Genomic DNA, 15739 nt, shown 5'->3' with positions numbered 1-15739 from the left:
CTCGCAACGCTGTTTTAGTGTGCTTATCACAAAACCATAGGATTAAAGAACCATTGAATAGAATGCGATAAAACACGTTTTATTTCTCGATGAATATTTCTCGATATGAGTACAAATAAATTATACTATAGCGCATATAGCTAATTGCTATAGGTATAGCACGCCGTTTTGGCACTAAATTGATGTTGCTATACTATCTGGAAAATTCGAATTGATTGGCAATAATAACGATAGTTGATTTTGATTGTTATTATTAGAAGCCGAATTTTAAAGCGAGAAAAGGATGGCCATATTGTGTCAGAATAAGGCACATGTTATCATGTCTCTAAGCTAGATTTGATAAGGAAATTCATAACGGGTGAGGAAAGTTTGATAAATCAAAGTCTTAGGTGCCGGTGTTGTGTCGTTAAGAGTATAACTAAAATTGTACGATGACATAATCTATTTCGTAAATAATCATCTAGCCTACACGTAAATTACATCTATTTTGAAGTTTAAGCATCGGATGTCTACCTAGTCTTTTTGAACCAGTGATAATTAGTTCAAATGTATTCGGTAAAATTTGAAATATTTACAAACAAGTTCATAATTTATAGTATAGGAGAATGTGTGAAAAGAAATAATATTCAATACTCTCGTTTTTATATTTAAAAATGTGGAGACGCACGTGATAATTTAGAATATTAATAATACAGCTATAAGCCATGGAAATATATATATTTTAATATACTTGTATTCAATTAAGTACAAAACAATTTTTAGTACTTTTTATCATCTTTCTAAGTCCTAGGGTACGAAGCACGGTAGATACATTTTGGTGACTTATTTTGTACCAGAAATATTCGTGACCAAATATTTTTGTGCCACATTATTTGATCAAATCCTTCCCACGCCACACGATAACCAAATAAGATTATCAATTTTCGCATTGAGCGGTAAAATTACGATTAAGTTCTTACCAATCGCATGTGATACCATATTGCCTGATTTGCCAAAGTTGGAACGCATTGTGAGACTTCATTTGATTAAGTCTTTTCTTTTTCTGTTCAAAGCACAAAGCTGGAACGTCTGACGGGTAATTAAATTTCTAATATGTACACGATGAATATAATATGAACAATATTGCGTGATTATGTGTAACTCACCTCACACTACCTACATTGATAAATTCTTAACATAACGCAGCTCTCTGGAACCAGCTAAGTCTTCAAGAACTTTGGCTTTTCGGTGACATTCAAGTATGATGAATATTAAACGTCTCTTGTTTCATCTCCAACATGATATTCTAATGTTTCCTTCTATCTTCATGGTCTGTCTGTCACATGGTATATGTATATGTTACGTTTAATCAGTAACATGTCGTTACTACAGAAACAAAAAAATACCGGCTTTTCAAATCGATAAGGCAACGTAAAATTTAGCATCTGAGTCATGTCGCCGTTGGTTCCTTATTATTCGTAATTACTCGATAGCATAGATTAAGAACTTGATCCTGAGAGTTCAAAGCATTTCCACGCACGCTTAATCCGTGATAGAAATCTGTGCAAAGCCTATCAGAGCTTTATCGTCCGGTACTTCATTCGCTGCATATCCCGAATTCTATAACAAAATTATGTTTACGTGTAGGATAAAAACGCTACATCAGTACGCTGTTCCATTCTCACAGACTCAGTGGGCAACTACCGACGAATTTTCGAACACAACAATTAATTTTAGTTATACTTACCAAGGGAAATGTAACAGTTCGCAATTGACCTGCACTGTCGATAAGCTTCTGTAGATTCGCTGCTATAACAACGATATCCTTGCCATCCACCAACCCAGCACCAACCAGTTCAGCAGCAATACCTTCAGCGGAATCAATTCCAATAGCGAATTCAAATCTGATATCGTTCAGCTCCCGCTTCTGATTTCTGTGAATTATTTTAATACGGTACAAATTCTTTTCAATCGATGCTAACAAAGACACCAAAATAGCGGGTTGAAGAACACGATAGGATGGACAAAGTAGGACGGAAGCGTAGGACAGGCACATACTTTGGATTCTCTTCATAACTGAACTGAGCATCGGGACGTCTGTAAATTCAAGTATTCAAAAAAAATCAGAATTGTTAAACAAAAAATGTTTCGAGTAAGTTGCTACCCATTTATGGCTTGTGAAAAATCCAATATTCGAAGACTCACCGTAATCTGAGCACGAGGTTTATGGGTACGTTCTGTTCCGCTGATTGGATGACGACGTGACTCTGCGCAGATTTCACAGCACCGTAATCTTCCTCAGACTCAACCACCTCGTCGTCACTACTGCCATTGTCGATTGTGTTAACCGGCAAGACTTCTTCGCCTTCTCCATCGCTCGAACCGCCACTGTCTTCTTCTTCCGAAGACCACACCCATTCTCCGGTAACTGTTCTGTGCAAGCGTCCCGAAGTTCCTGGCTGTCTTTTCGAAGCCTAGGAGTAACATAAAAAAAATGTTCAAGAAAATTAAATCTCCCAAAAAAAATTCCAAGTTCATTGAGACAGTGCCAAAAGATGCTGCAGAATATAACGGTTCATAATGAATTGAAAAATACTGAAATTAATTAAAAAAACAAAAATTACTGCTCACCATTACCTCGTCAGTAAATAATGATTTTCTTTTGGCATATTTACGGTACATAATATCCGAAGATATCAGACACAATTATAAAATAAAATAAAAACTTTTCACATAAAATATGGACGTACTTTTTGCACTCGTGTTTCCAAACTAGGACCAATGGCGACTAACGTTTGTTGCAGATACTTTTTGTCCTTAGCTTTTTTGAAGAACGGATGTTTCAGCAACTCTGTAGCTGTTGGTCTGAAATGGAAATGACGATACGGTACACTGTATTGAGAGGCGTAAATATCTAGTCAAACATAAAACTTGTTAATTTATTTTTCTGGTGTCAGCTGGATTGATAAATTATTGCTACTGAGCTAAAAATGAGTAGGTGTTATGTTGAATGATTAGAAGCTACACAGAATCAATGGAGTTCAATCTTCCAGCAGAGCCCAATATTTTGTACAAGGTTTACATATCTCTAGTTGGAACAAAATTATTATTTACACATTAATATGTATATGATCCTTCATGAATGTCGCCGTAACCCAGTTTACATAAATCTCCAGTTAACGGTATTAGTTTGTTAATTGTGTCACCTTTTAGTGGGATCCTTTTGTAGACAATCCACAATCATTTTTCGAAATGTTTTCCCATACGCTTTGTATTGATCTTTATCATCTGCGGCTGTATCAAGAGTTGGCGGGTCATTTTGCAAAGTCAACATAAGAACTTTCATTGGCGGGTATTTATGGTAAGGTGCTGTTCCGCTAGCCATTTCGATAGCGGTAATTCCAAGCGACCAAATATCCGCTTTGAAGTCATAACCATGATCCTGCACCCAGAAACGTTGTCACGTTATGATAATGGACATACAAGATGATCGCGGATACTAAATCTTCTCGTTAAATTTTGGACCCGTAATATTGAAAGTATATGAGTTTCTGCATCGTCGAACCAATTTTTATGTAGTAGCGTTCAAGATGCTTAGAATCGTAATAATTTTATAATTTTAACTCATCACCTGTTTGAATTTAGTCCAACAGGACTCGAAGTGCAAGTATAGATAGACCTCAATTGTTGTTGGCATTGCAAAGATTTATTTACCAATTCATTCATTCTGGCCATAATGCAAACTCGAGAAACACATAAGAAAGTTACAAGCAGTTAGGGGATGAGAATCTAGTCTGATATGATTCCAGTACCTTTTTTAAAGACATGTCTCACCGAAATCTTAGGAATATTGCATTACAGCTAGGTATTATTCGAAGCCTGTTATTGGTTCGTGCAACAACTTATCCAATAGCGTACAGTTACGTAAGAAATATTTTCACAAATCTGCACAAACGGATGTTGATACTGGATGCTTTGATCAGAAGTAATGCTTCGATAGAAGTAAGTACCACACGCAGACATAGAATTAAAAGCAATTATAGAATCATGTCTTGTTTCATAACTCTAGCCAGGTTGTGTTACATATTTTCCAACGATATAGAATGTATGGCATATTCTTTGTGATGTAGAGGATTTCATTGCATTATTAATTTCAACACATCAATCGCAGGCTAAGAAATTGTAGTGTAACTTTCCTCTCTCACCTGCTCCATGACCTCAGGTGCCATCCAGCATGGTGTTCCCACAAAAGTATGCCGCACTTTTTGCCTGCTCAGATCCCGCCCCGTCGCAAGCCAGGCACTCACACCAAAATCAGCTATTTGAACTGTGCCATCTTCTCCCAACAATATATTACCAGCTTTTATATCCCTGTTGAAATAAAAATTAATCTACATTTAAATTATTGAATTTGAATGGTCTCGATTTCTGAGTTCTCACAATTAGAATAGAATATGTATGATAGTTAATTGTCTATTGATTCGAATGATTAGATTAGTAAATAAATTTGAAGTTTGTCAATACCTGTGAATTTGACCATTGCTGTGAAAGTACTCTAGACCTTTCAGTACTTCTCGAAGTACCGTTGCTATTGTAGGTTCGTCGAAGACCCCATGTTTGCAATTTGTAGTTCTCGTTTTGTGTTTAATTATGTCAAGTAGGGAGCCTCCTTCCAACAGCCTCAAAACAAGCCAGAGTTCTTCCTTCACCACAAAAGAGGTGTAATAGGTTACCACATTTTCGTGGTTGCAAGATGACATCGCTTGAATTTCTTTCTATAAAAAAGAAAAAACGACATCCGAATAATCAATGAATTTTAAGAGACAAGACGATTGACCAGAGATTCAGATAATTTGCGAATTTGTACCAATAATTCGTCCATGCTTGTGTTCCATTTTTCCAAATTTATTCGTTTGATTGCACATTTTTCTTGTCGTGGGATACAAAATGCTGCATGTACTACAGCGGTGGCTCCAACACCTTGAACAGAACATTGAATTGTGAATTAACAAGACAGTGTGATTGTTGAATCGCCTGTAAAGACTTTTCAAATCTGTAAGGAGCATTACTACAAAATATGCTGTCATAATCAAGATAATTGAATATTTAAATTATGAACCAGTAACAATAGACCACCATCGGTCTGGGGTCTAGCAAAAAATTCTAAAGGACTGAACAAATATTTAAAAAGCTGTACCGTCAATGAAATTCCGGTAACTGCAACAGCTTTATATGTATACATATACTGCAGGTTTTTTTTTTAACATGTATAAAAATCGTGTACATATCGACCCTCCAGAAATGGCCGACGATCGAACCCCCTTCTCGCCCTTTAAATGCATGCGGCAAATACAGTTTGCTACGCAGTTTATTTTATTTTATTTATTTGTGAATGTCAAATAATTTTTTTACGATAATCTATCGAGTTTGGCGCTTCTGGAAAATTCATTCGTCCGGTGAATCATTTGACATAGATGCCGTATTTTGTTAGTTTTTTTCCTCGAGTAAGAATCACATGTGTGTAGTAACAACAAGTCGAAATGTATCCAACAACATACTTGACAATCAAATCTTGTTAAGAGACTAAAGAAAAAGCCACATGCGGTTTGAGCTGCCCCTATGGTCGTTCGTAATTGAAACTCAATTTAATTAAGCAAGTGTAACACAGAAAGGACAAGATTGTCAACTGATAAGTATGGGTGGAGCTATACGGTGTCAAATAAATGCGAATACACAACAGACATAAGACAATGTAAAAAGTAGAACCTTATCAAATTAATAGTCATTTGCCTGGTGGTAATCTACCAGCAAATTAAGATGTACAAACATTTATGTTGCCAGCGCATGTCGGTGTAATAAAAATGAATTAGGTATTTAACGGATAAGCGTGGGCAGAGAATTTATAAGACGGGGGGAATTTCGGGGGGGGACGTTCCTTTTGGAACGTGACAACAATACACACACAGACGAAAAAATATTTATTAACCTTGTTAAAAGCATTGACCCCAGTCAGATAAGTTTGTATCGGTTAGTCCGGTTTGGGAACTAGGTTAGGTCACTCGACTGCCGGTTTGACGCTAAAATATACGGCGTTGATTACTGCCGTGTACTAATAATAACCAAATTTATTATTAGATGAGTAAAAAATGTATTTTAAAAACCACCGAATCACAAAGAACACATCATTTTTATGTAATAACCGAGATAGTATGTCATACGGGGATTTAAAACGACCCTGTATTGGTTTGAATTTTAAGAATTTTCTCACCTCAAAACTAACAACGAAAATGACAGCGGCGTATTAACGAGTGATTATGTATGGATAATTACCGATAACTTCCTTGAGGTCGTAATCGTCTTTGGTATTGGGCCAGCCCTGTACGACCGCAGTAGAACTCGCCGACGCCATTTTGTAGGCTAATGCAGTGCCGAGCCGCGAGTGTTTGGAACCCCGTCCTGAGCTTTGGCAGTTACGATTGGTATGCGCAAGACTTGGTAAACTCCCGCATTGGTTTGTTGTCAGGCGAAACGGCTTCTGTCGGAATATCCCCGGTGAACACGCAGGCAATACGTCCGGGGATATCTTTCTGCAGATATGAAATCGTTACTCGGAGAACTCTTGCTGCCGCTGTTGCTGCTAGCAGTTTCAGGCTTCTTCTAATATCCACCTGTCTCACATTCATACGCGCATGCATTATAAGCCAAGTGTATGTGAGTCTGTCTGTCCACAGCTCCGAGCTATGCCTACCGAATATCGCTATTTTTAACAAGGAAAAATACCGCGTACTACACATGATAGTTGCCCCCCACACGCGGTATAGCCGAAATATAATATCAAGGCCCAAACACGATGCTCTTCTTTCATCGAATCATTGAACGTCTTAGTATTTTGTTACGCAGATCATAGAACACAGCATATTCCTTGATATTTAAACTCAATGTCAACCCTATCGTTATTTTTTTCTTTTTCATTTGTTTCAGGTCATACAGAGTTCAATTCAAGTGCTTCATGACCATGGAAGGATATCAATCGCTATGGAACATTTAATTTTCAAATTATTCCATATCGAACACTTAGGAATAAATAAATGCTTCCATCATTCGAAAAAATTAGAAAAATAAAAACGTAGTGGGGTGGAGAGGTATAGTTGGGCTGATACGGAACATGCCCTGCGGTATACGTATACTTTAGCATGCTTTTTTAAAATCGATAACCTTGGCCATGGGGGAAATGCAGCGTGAAATTGGAAAGCAAAAGGTCATAGTCAAAGAAAACAAACAAACACTGTGTTATCGTTTGTAGATAATATTTTGAAATTTTTGCAGAATCGAGAACTCTAGGAATTGGTTGAATATACATACTTGGAATTCATCTATTACTGTACAAGGGTATGAGTTTAATACCTACAGGGATACCTATATCTCATATTATTAGTTCCAGTTATAGCCTGCAGTTATAATATACATATACCTATACATATAAAAATGCACACAAGATCTATAATACACCTGTGTCTAAATGTAAAACATCTCAACATATGCATACGCAGGCATATTTGTAAATTAGTGAATTTATAAATCTATGTTTATTATTATTTTGCAGATCAAAGACCCCGCGCGTGCAAGGAGATAATAAAATGATGAGTTTCAACTCGCAAAAGATCGGCGAAGATCTGAAAGCTCTGTAACATCTCTATCAACAATCGCTATCACTGTGAAAAAGATGATGAAAGGTAACAATGTGCGTTTTACGATCGAATACGTGTGCGTACATACATTATGTCGAGAAGAACGCTATAGCAGCAATTTACTCTCGGATTAAACGAATACATTTAATTGCTTTCCACTATGTATATCTACGGAAAAGGAATATATCTCGTGTACCTTAAGGCTATAAGCCACCTGACTCATCCACGTGTTATTCTCTAAATCAAATAACTTCTCCATCTACGTAATTATCTCGCCATGCTACGCGATATAGGTATAAAACACACGTGGATGCAAAGGTATTGATGCACCAGTATGTAATAAATAATGATGATGATATTATCGACGATAACGGTATTGATACATATAAGTATACGAACAACAACGTAGAGGAATTGAAAATTTGAAATCCGATTGCGCGCCACAAGAAATATGCGAGCCTGAACTCTTCAGCCAACGCTGCGAGCGTATAATAATGAAAAAAAAAAAAAAAAACAGTACTGAAAGAAATTAAATCAGATAAAATCAGAGCTGCAGATATTCTGGGCTGTGGATATCGAGCCCTTGAATCTTGTCGTATATCACGTGAACGATTTATGACAGTTCCGGTGAGTAAAGTTTGTCTACCGCAGCAAAAAAAAAAAAAAATGTATCAAAAAGCTTTTGACGGGTGGATCGGATGACCTCAAATGCGGATTTGTGTCGTCGGTCCTTTACCGTATTATTCGCATAACCACGCGGGTGATGATTGTAGCGAAGCGATTGTCGGTTGCTGGGTTTGTTAATTGTATAGATTTTAGAATCAGACAGACGTGATTTCTCTTCGTTTGAATCAGTACGATTGGAAAATTCAATTAATTTAACGGGGTAATGTGATATGGTTTCTGTTTCACGGACGGGTTATCGCTTTAGTATTTACACAAAGATTTTTATGGCATTTTCGTTTTTGCGTAGGCAAAGTAAAAAAAAAAGTAAAAAAAAAATATAAAAAAAGGAAAAACCGATTTACTGATGTAATGGGGTGGTATAAAATACGACGGGAAATCTCATCTAGGCCCAGTTCTATTTTCAAAGCTTCAGACGTCACACGATTACATGATAAATTTTTTGATTCTCATCCACCCTCGTCAACCACCAGCGCATATAATTAAAGAAAATAATAAAAACGACGATCAAATATACAAAATGTATTTTATCGTAAGTTGATTATGACGGACAATCGAATTCTTTTTTATTGGTATATTACGTATTGGCTTATGTCGAACTTCTGTTTGAATAATTATATAATATCATGTTAATTGAACCGTCAGCGAAAGAGAAACTTTTTCACAACCCCGTGGCGAGAGAAAAAGAAGAAAAAAAAATTCATCGCCTACAACTCGAATGTTTAAAAGAATAAATAAACGAAAATACAAAACGTGTACAGTAAAGCGCCATGCTTAAAGTTTCCAAATATAAATTGATAATAATCAACGCGCGTGATAGGTCGTAATATTATCATGTGATGAGAATTGTGTTTCACTGATTGCTAAAACGCACGTAATTAGAAATTATTTCCGGTAGCACGTAAAATATAACTTATCGCAAAATCATTGAAATCTTATTGCTATGCGAGTGTACAGACAAGAGAGTGCGAATATTTATCTATTTATTTATTTCTCTATTCAAGTCCGATTCCGAGATCCTCATCTTGATTCTCTTAGGACACCATGCACGAGGATTAAAACGAAAATCTGCAGTGATGGGCGGATGAGCGGTGATAAAAGCTGGCTTTTTTTTTTTTTGTTTCAAATATTCGTATCGATTCTATCGCGATTGATGAGTAATTAAAATCTAAGGGTTCGTGAAGTAATTACAGCTAAATTTAATCGATTATAAAATGATTATAATGTTATTATTTTGTTTCCATAGTTGCTTACGACGCATGGAAAACAAACAAAAAATTCTTTCGAGCTTACCTGCTTCTTCCCAGTACCAGAGTTGTCAAGAATCTAGTGTCTTGGAACTTTAATTGGCCATCGGTCGTAGAAACTGGCGCCGCGGCGCTCAACGCCCCCGTCTTTCGCTGCCTCATCTTGCCTCTGTAAATGAGAAACCGAGCATACATGGGTGTTGAACGGGTTGCAGGCACTTAGGGTGCAACAACGGACCCCCTGCCCTCGACAATACACACGTGCGACGATAATCTCTCGTCAACATTGCGCGCGTGGTTTGAAAATATTCTCCGATAAAAGGATCACGTTGAGAATAAACTGTTGACACATTTTATAGCGGAGTATATTATAAATATGACCAAGCTTCGCTCGGGCAGATACTCGAAGCTTTCAATCTCTGTACCGCGAAGCCTCTCAAACGCGTGACGGAATATTTCTAAATTGGCAAACCGCTTGTCATCTAAATAGAATAATTGCGATTCTGGATTGGCCTCACGAGTTAAATTTAGACACCAAGGGGGGTGAACTCTATCCTGTACGCTAAAAATAGCCAAACCAATAACGAACGAATGTTTGTCTGCCCTTCCGTCTGTCAACCGCTTTTCATTGTCCCTGTTCTTGTTTTTGTTGTCGCTGTTGAAAGCGTTCGTTTTTCGTGTCATTTTACGACTGAGTCATAAATTTTATCTTTTCGAACCTTTCTTATCGTTCGATCCGGCCGATGTATATATAATATCGACGAATTACAGCCCTCGAACAACCTGTGAAAATCATGACTCATATTCGATAATTTCATATTTTGGCGTCGCTCGTTGTACGATCTGGTTTTAATCTGTGTACGGTTTTATTGCATAAAATTCGGGATTAGATTCTGGCGATCAGTGACGGATATCGGAAGGGTGTTGTAAAATACGCGCGTCATATAACATCATACTCGAGCGATTTATCAACTGCAAAGATATAGCACCACTCAAAACCACCGCTACCTACTGTCTACCTACGTGACGTATGAGGCGAATATTTTTTTTTCCTCGCCCACGAATTTCTCATGCCCACTTGATCTGCAAAAGCCCAAAATTGCGGGTATCAAATCGACCACAAAGCGCACCGGTTGTAAGTCGCTATTGATAGCCAAGACGTTCGCTTCGTCGTATACTTACGTATACCTAGTGACGTCCGTAAAACGACACTGGATGTGACGCGAAAATCGACGTCGCCCGATTTTCATATTTCGCAATATATATTTTTCCATTTTCTATTCCATTTTTACTTCGACGCGCAAAGGAAGCGCATTCGCAAGAATTGAGTAGCTATGGTGTATTGGTACAGATTGTATGGCCATAACTGTACTCGAGCTTGATATTTTTTCAAGGATAAAATTCTTGATAAAAAGAACTCAAGATCTGACTATGAAGGACGTCGTTTAAGGCCTCTGCGGCATCCGTATAAACGGTGCGGAACAAAACAAGCCCTAATTATTCGACCAATCAGATGACCCTCGTAAAATTGATAGGATGTAGAATTATGTAAAATTGACACCGTTAATCGAGGGTTATCGCGTCCTTTTTGAAAAAATAAATAAATAAATAAATAAAATTAACTAGAATAATTATAAAACTCTAGAGATTCTATGAATCTGACCGAAAATTTAATGCGGTGTACTTGTGTAACCGTTAAAAACGATCACTAACTAGCGTCGTGCAGGTCAATTCGAACGAGGATTCTAAGTGTTATCACAAACCAAGAACATAAGGTGTATAAATGAGAGATCTTCTGCAAACTACGCGAACGACAATCGGCCACCAGACTTTGCTCTGTATTTTACAAGTACAAATTTAGGATTGGTCGTCGTTCGCTTTGATTGAAACTGAAAAAAAAATTCTCCCCATCCAATTAGTTGAATTCGATCTACCTGACGTTACGCCATTTCTGAAATGATTCTTTTCTTTTTTTTTCTATTCAATTCTCAATTTTTCAACGCTTCGCGAAAAAAGAAAAAAAACAATTTACCAGAAAGTCGCGGTCATTTGAAACGGTTGGAGTTAACCATCAATTGACCCCTGTGTCATGGCACACCTAAGTCTTCATGCGTGTAGATGCGTGTAAAATAAAATGTAGGTAGCCACATATTTATGGTATATCTATAGCATATTTTACGTACAGGTTACGCAGTAGCAGCCCGGTATTTAGAAGAATGCAAGAATTATTATAATACCCGAGATCCCTGCACCAGAGAATAAACAGTTCTTCGAAGACAAAGGGATTCATAATCATTGCGAAAAAAAAAGTATGATAGATAATTGAACGTTATTTTATACACTCGCATATCCGATTCATTGTCATGGGTTTTGATTGTTCGCAAACTATACACCTTATATTCGATGTGAATGAATAATTTTTAATTGCGAAGACCGCGTTCAATCAAAAGAAACTTGAATTGCTCGTGCTAAATTAAATAATTGATCGAATACGCCACAATTATCGTTACATTTCTGAGATGATGTACGTATAAAGTTATAATCTCACGATTGGATATCGTTCCAATGATTTTCGAATCAACGGGGTTTGAGTTCGTGAGAGAAAATAGTAAGAATAACGCTATCTTCTTTGGCACGCTTACCCGTCAGATGCTGCAGCTGATCCTTTTACTGATCCAACCGGGTACAAATCGGGACACAAATCAGTTGCCATATCAAGTTTTTAAACTGTCGATTAATTTTCACATATCGAAGAAATTCGAAATAGAAAAGAAATGATAGAATAGTTTTTTCAATTGTCTAAAATATTATACATATACGCTATACAGGGGGATAAAATCGTTACTTGTTCGAGGCACTGATGTCACCACATGACCATTAAGTCCGGAAGCGTATAATTTTGTTCAACTATTTCGTCGTACTGCACAATCGTAAGTGTTGCTGCTGATATACTGTAGAACAAAAAAATTATTCGAAAAAACCAACAAACTAGTAAATGAACGTTAAATAAAATAAAGTACGAACTACTCGATAATATCGCTATCGAGGCACCGCGTATGAATAAAGAAAATCACCACGGGGACTTCAATTTTCTTTTAAATTCAAAATCCGGTTTGAATTCTCAGCCCTATGCCATTGAGATTAATTCTTCGTTAAAAAAATAGCGATACCCAGTTTATTCTTCATTGTTTTCCGCAGTCACTAATCGTAACGTCGTCGTTTAACCGCGTGCAGATGTGTTAATCGTAGGGATTGAAATCACCCGGAATATCAGACCGCTGAAAGGCACCGGAGAAGAGATCAGGTCGGATGATCCTATAAGTTCGTCGCTAACTGAACCAAACGAATCACTACCACCTCAACCGTCGCTTACTTACTACATTACGTTCATTCCCGTCTCTATATCTGCGTTTTTATGTACATATATACATCCATAGGTATAAATACGTGTTGTACGAAGAGTCAGAGGAACGACGGGGTTCTCTGCGCTATCCGTCAATTGGATAACTATGTAGCCACCGTTTCGCTGTATACCTACTTATAACGAACGTCGTGTTATTCTACACGTTACACAAGTACGACCGTACCTTAATATTCGTCTTCAGAAAAAATTCTACCTTATTTTCTCAAACTTGTCCCACTCATGTGCAGCTTTACGCCCCCGCGCGAATCGTTGAAAAAAAAAAGAAAAAAAAAAACAATAAAACAAAAAGAAGGCCCGTATTCATGTGGCTTTTAAATTGCTACGATTATTCCGTACACACGCATGCACCTGAAATTTTATAACCGATGAGTTTTCAGCGTCTAATTCCTGTCGCATCATTGTTGTCGAGGATATACTGCACGTGCATGTAATATGCATCTCTTTTTTTTCTTCTATTTCTATTGTGCATTATTCCTTACCCTGTTCCCGAACAACTTTTGTGTCGCTTTACAATAATGGAAAGAAGAAGAAAAAAAAAAAATTCAAGTCGTTGCAATACTGCAGGAATTATTTCACCATTTAAATGACGCATGACGTTATGATTGCATTTATCAGGATATCGATGATGAAATGTGGGAAAGGAAATGTGGATTGTGAAAAGATAAAAAATCCGCAATGTCAGGTGAATTCGATGAACGTGTATGAAATAATCTATACATATGTATAGCTTCCGCGTCTGTAATCTTGTATTTTTTGCTTTTTGTTGCGCAAGATTAGTCTAAAGTTTAATTGTTAGAACGATAATCGAATTATGTCCACGTTACTAAACGATCTTCCGTTTTTCTACGATAGCGTTAAACTGCTTTATGCGAGGTATGAATCGGGAGAGCCCTCGTATAAAATTAATAGAACGTTCCTCCAGGGGAAGAATAATTTGCGTCACTTCGGGCCGATCAAAAATGACCTTGCTGGTTTTAACTTATATATTTTAACTGCAACGCGGTGATTTGAAACGTTGAGGTTTTTTTTTAGCAAGAAAACACCGCTCGGGATTCGTTTATCGGAAATTTTCAACTGAACGCATTATACGTACGCTACGACAAGTTTTAACGAATTATACTATGTACGCTATTGAGCGTACAATGAAAGAAGCGGATACGCACTGATTTAAATTTGTTAGCAATTTTGCTATTCGGAAATCTAGTTTCAACCGACACGAGTTATAATATTAAAGTAGAAATATCTTCATTGCTGCAACTGCTGCGCACTCCACAACGGTTATCAATGTGCATGAATTTTATAGGAGAAAAAAAAAATTATTAATGACTCAACTTTGATCTCGAAATTAGTCAAAGTTCCCGGTTTATTGATGCTGCAGCATATTGACACGTGCAGGACGCCGTAGCACGTCCGGTCTTTCGGTCTTAATGTAATCGTCATGTACCGCAGAGTCGATAGCTTTGATGGACGTCGACGAACCAACGAGATTCGGCCTTCAAATTGTGCGAGTCGCATTATCCATCCATGCGCGTGTAGTGTGTACAGATAATATTACGTATTGTGGAATACGTATAAACATGGACGCGTGTGCAAAACATATCGATCGCATTTGTGGCGGTATGAAAATTATTCGGTTCTGATTATTTTGATTTTTGAATTTTTCAGGTAATCAGCGCGCTAGTTTTGTCCTGCATGTCCGGTGTACTGGCAGAGAAATTAAATTTTACTCAACGTTTCCAAAGGCGATTTCTCCCTCAGCTTCAGCCCCCTGGTGAGATGAACAATGTTGACCCTTGGCGGACCTCGAAATTATCTTCATCTCTACCAACGGCTGGACTTCGAGACATTTTCTACCTTCCTGAAGATGATTACAGCAATAATGATCTCGAAGACGTCTTATCCAACGACGAAGACCTCCCAGAAATTCGAAGGGACGATCGGAATTCGCTGTCGTCTACGGTGAGAACGTGCTTGAATATCTGTAGCTATTCGTTGCTGTAGCTTTAAACGCTTAATTTTTTTTTTTTTTGTTCGTTTTTAGGAGTACCGAAGCCTTTGTCAAACCAAAACTAAGACAGTTCAGCTAACGGATGATCAGCACGAGTACCAGCCGCCACATTTTCACGAAGTTTATTGCAAGAGCTATTCCTTCGCGGAACGAGTCCAAGCCTTGGCTAGACCTGCGCAACAAGTAAAAGATTCTTTTCCATCAATTTTGAGAAATTTTTACGTGTCTCCACCAAAACGAGAATTGATCTTTACTCACGTGTTGTTTTTGGTCTTGATGCAGATGTGCGCCCACCCCAGTTTCCACTGTGTTCAGAGAAGTAAAACCCTGTTCATGGTCAGACGACGCTGGGACAGCGATTGTTGGGAGCCCTTTTCTAGACAAGTCGCAAGTGGGTGCGAATGCATGTGGCCTGTTACCACCCTAGGTGACATAACCGGACATTATTAACAGTTGGAAGATGATAATATATTTTTCAAGACGTGTATACTTCGGCGATATGCGAGTATTATTTGTGATGCGTTTTATTTTTTAGATGTCCGCAAAAAAATTGCTATCACGTTATATCAATAATTAAAAAATGATGATTGAATAATTCATCGTTTATAAATTTGAAGTGAAAACGATAAGAGAATAATAAAATCAGTGTGATCTGCTGCTGCTACTAATAAGGTCGTTGATGATATTTATCTTAACAACAAATGACTTC

The 15739-nt window shown here is 37.4% G+C and overlaps 2 protein-coding genes across 9 annotated transcripts; one reads left to right on the top strand and one right to left on the bottom strand.

The window, feature by feature from the left end:
* Nucleotides 1-63: 63 nt before the first annotated feature.
* Nucleotides 64-12956, bottom strand: LOC105687052 (serine/threonine-protein kinase OSR1). Of its 4 annotated transcripts, XM_012402377.3 has the most exons (12): nucleotides 12769-12951; nucleotides 12241-12549; nucleotides 9645-9767; nucleotides 6310-6566; nucleotides 4847-4959; nucleotides 4504-4754; nucleotides 4176-4350; nucleotides 3186-3421; nucleotides 2730-2844; nucleotides 2185-2453; nucleotides 1727-1913; nucleotides 64-1599 (listed from the first exon to the last, which is right to left on the bottom strand). In XM_012402377.3, the coding sequence occupies exons 2-12, from the start codon at nucleotides 12309-12311 to the stop codon at nucleotides 1522-1524; spliced, it is 1875 nt and encodes a 624-aa protein (XP_012257800.1). In that variant the 5' UTR covers nucleotides 12312-12549; nucleotides 12769-12951; the 3' UTR covers nucleotides 64-1521. The 4 variants fall into 4 exon arrangements, with proteins under 4 accessions (XP_012257800.1, XP_048511457.1, XP_020708614.2 ...); XM_048655500.1 differs by having other exon boundaries at nucleotides 4185-4350; nucleotides 12241-12951; XM_048655524.1 differs by lacking the exons at nucleotides 64-1599; nucleotides 1727-1913 and adding an exon at nucleotides 1922-2076 and having other exon boundaries at nucleotides 12241-12956.
* On the top strand, nucleotides 7937-15625 carry LOC105687054. 5 transcript variants are annotated; one of them, XM_048656667.1, is made up of 4 exons: nucleotides 7937-8294; nucleotides 14688-14981; nucleotides 15064-15213; nucleotides 15313-15625. In XM_048656667.1, exons 1-4 carry the CDS (start codon nucleotides 8283-8285, stop codon nucleotides 15478-15480), a joined length of 624 nt encoding a protein of 207 aa, XP_048512624.1. In that variant the 5' UTR covers nucleotides 7937-8282; the 3' UTR covers nucleotides 15481-15625. The 5 variants fall into 5 exon arrangements, with proteins under 5 accessions (XP_048512624.1, XP_012257806.1, XP_012257807.1 ...); XM_012402383.3 differs by lacking the exon at nucleotides 7937-8294 and adding an exon at nucleotides 8732-8883; XM_012402384.3 differs by lacking the exon at nucleotides 7937-8294 and adding an exon at nucleotides 14471-14524.
* Nucleotides 15626-15739: the final 114 nt, after the last annotated feature.

The sequence above is a fragment of the Athalia rosae genome, chromosome 1, assembly GCF_917208135.1.
Source record: "Athalia rosae chromosome 1, iyAthRosa1.1, whole genome shotgun sequence".
Lineage (NCBI taxonomy): Eukaryota > Metazoa > Arthropoda > Insecta > Hymenoptera > Athaliidae > Athalia > Athalia rosae.
The sequence above is the reverse complement of the archived record's forward strand: the minus strand, read 5'-3'. Positions and strand labels throughout refer to the sequence as shown.

Bases quoted from the DNA above. Each gene is read 5' to 3' on its own strand.
- LOC105687054 (XM_012402383.3), top strand. From the start codon at position 8,782: ATGATAAATTTTTTGATTCTCATCCACCCTCGTCAACCACCAGCGCAT. The intron at 8,884-14,687 runs GTAAGTTGATTA...TGAATTTTTCAG, and splicing joins TATACAAAATGTATTTTATC to GTAATCAGCGCGCTAGTTTT. The intron at 14,982-15,063 runs GTGAGAACGTGC...GTTCGTTTTTAG, and splicing joins GGAATTCGCTGTCGTCTACG to GAGTACCGAAGCCTTTGTCA.
- LOC105687052 (XM_012402377.3), bottom strand. From the start codon at position 12,311: ATGGCAACTGATTTGTGTCCCGATTTGTACCCGGTTGGATCAGTAAAA. The intron at 9,768-12,240 runs GTAAGCGTGCCA...TCTCATTTACAG, and splicing joins TCAGCTGCAGCATCTGACGG to AGGCAAGATGAGGCAGCGAA. The intron at 4,351-4,503 runs GTATTGACAAAC...TTATTTCAACAG, and splicing joins AGCAATGGTCAAATTCACAG to GGATATAAAAGCTGGTAATA.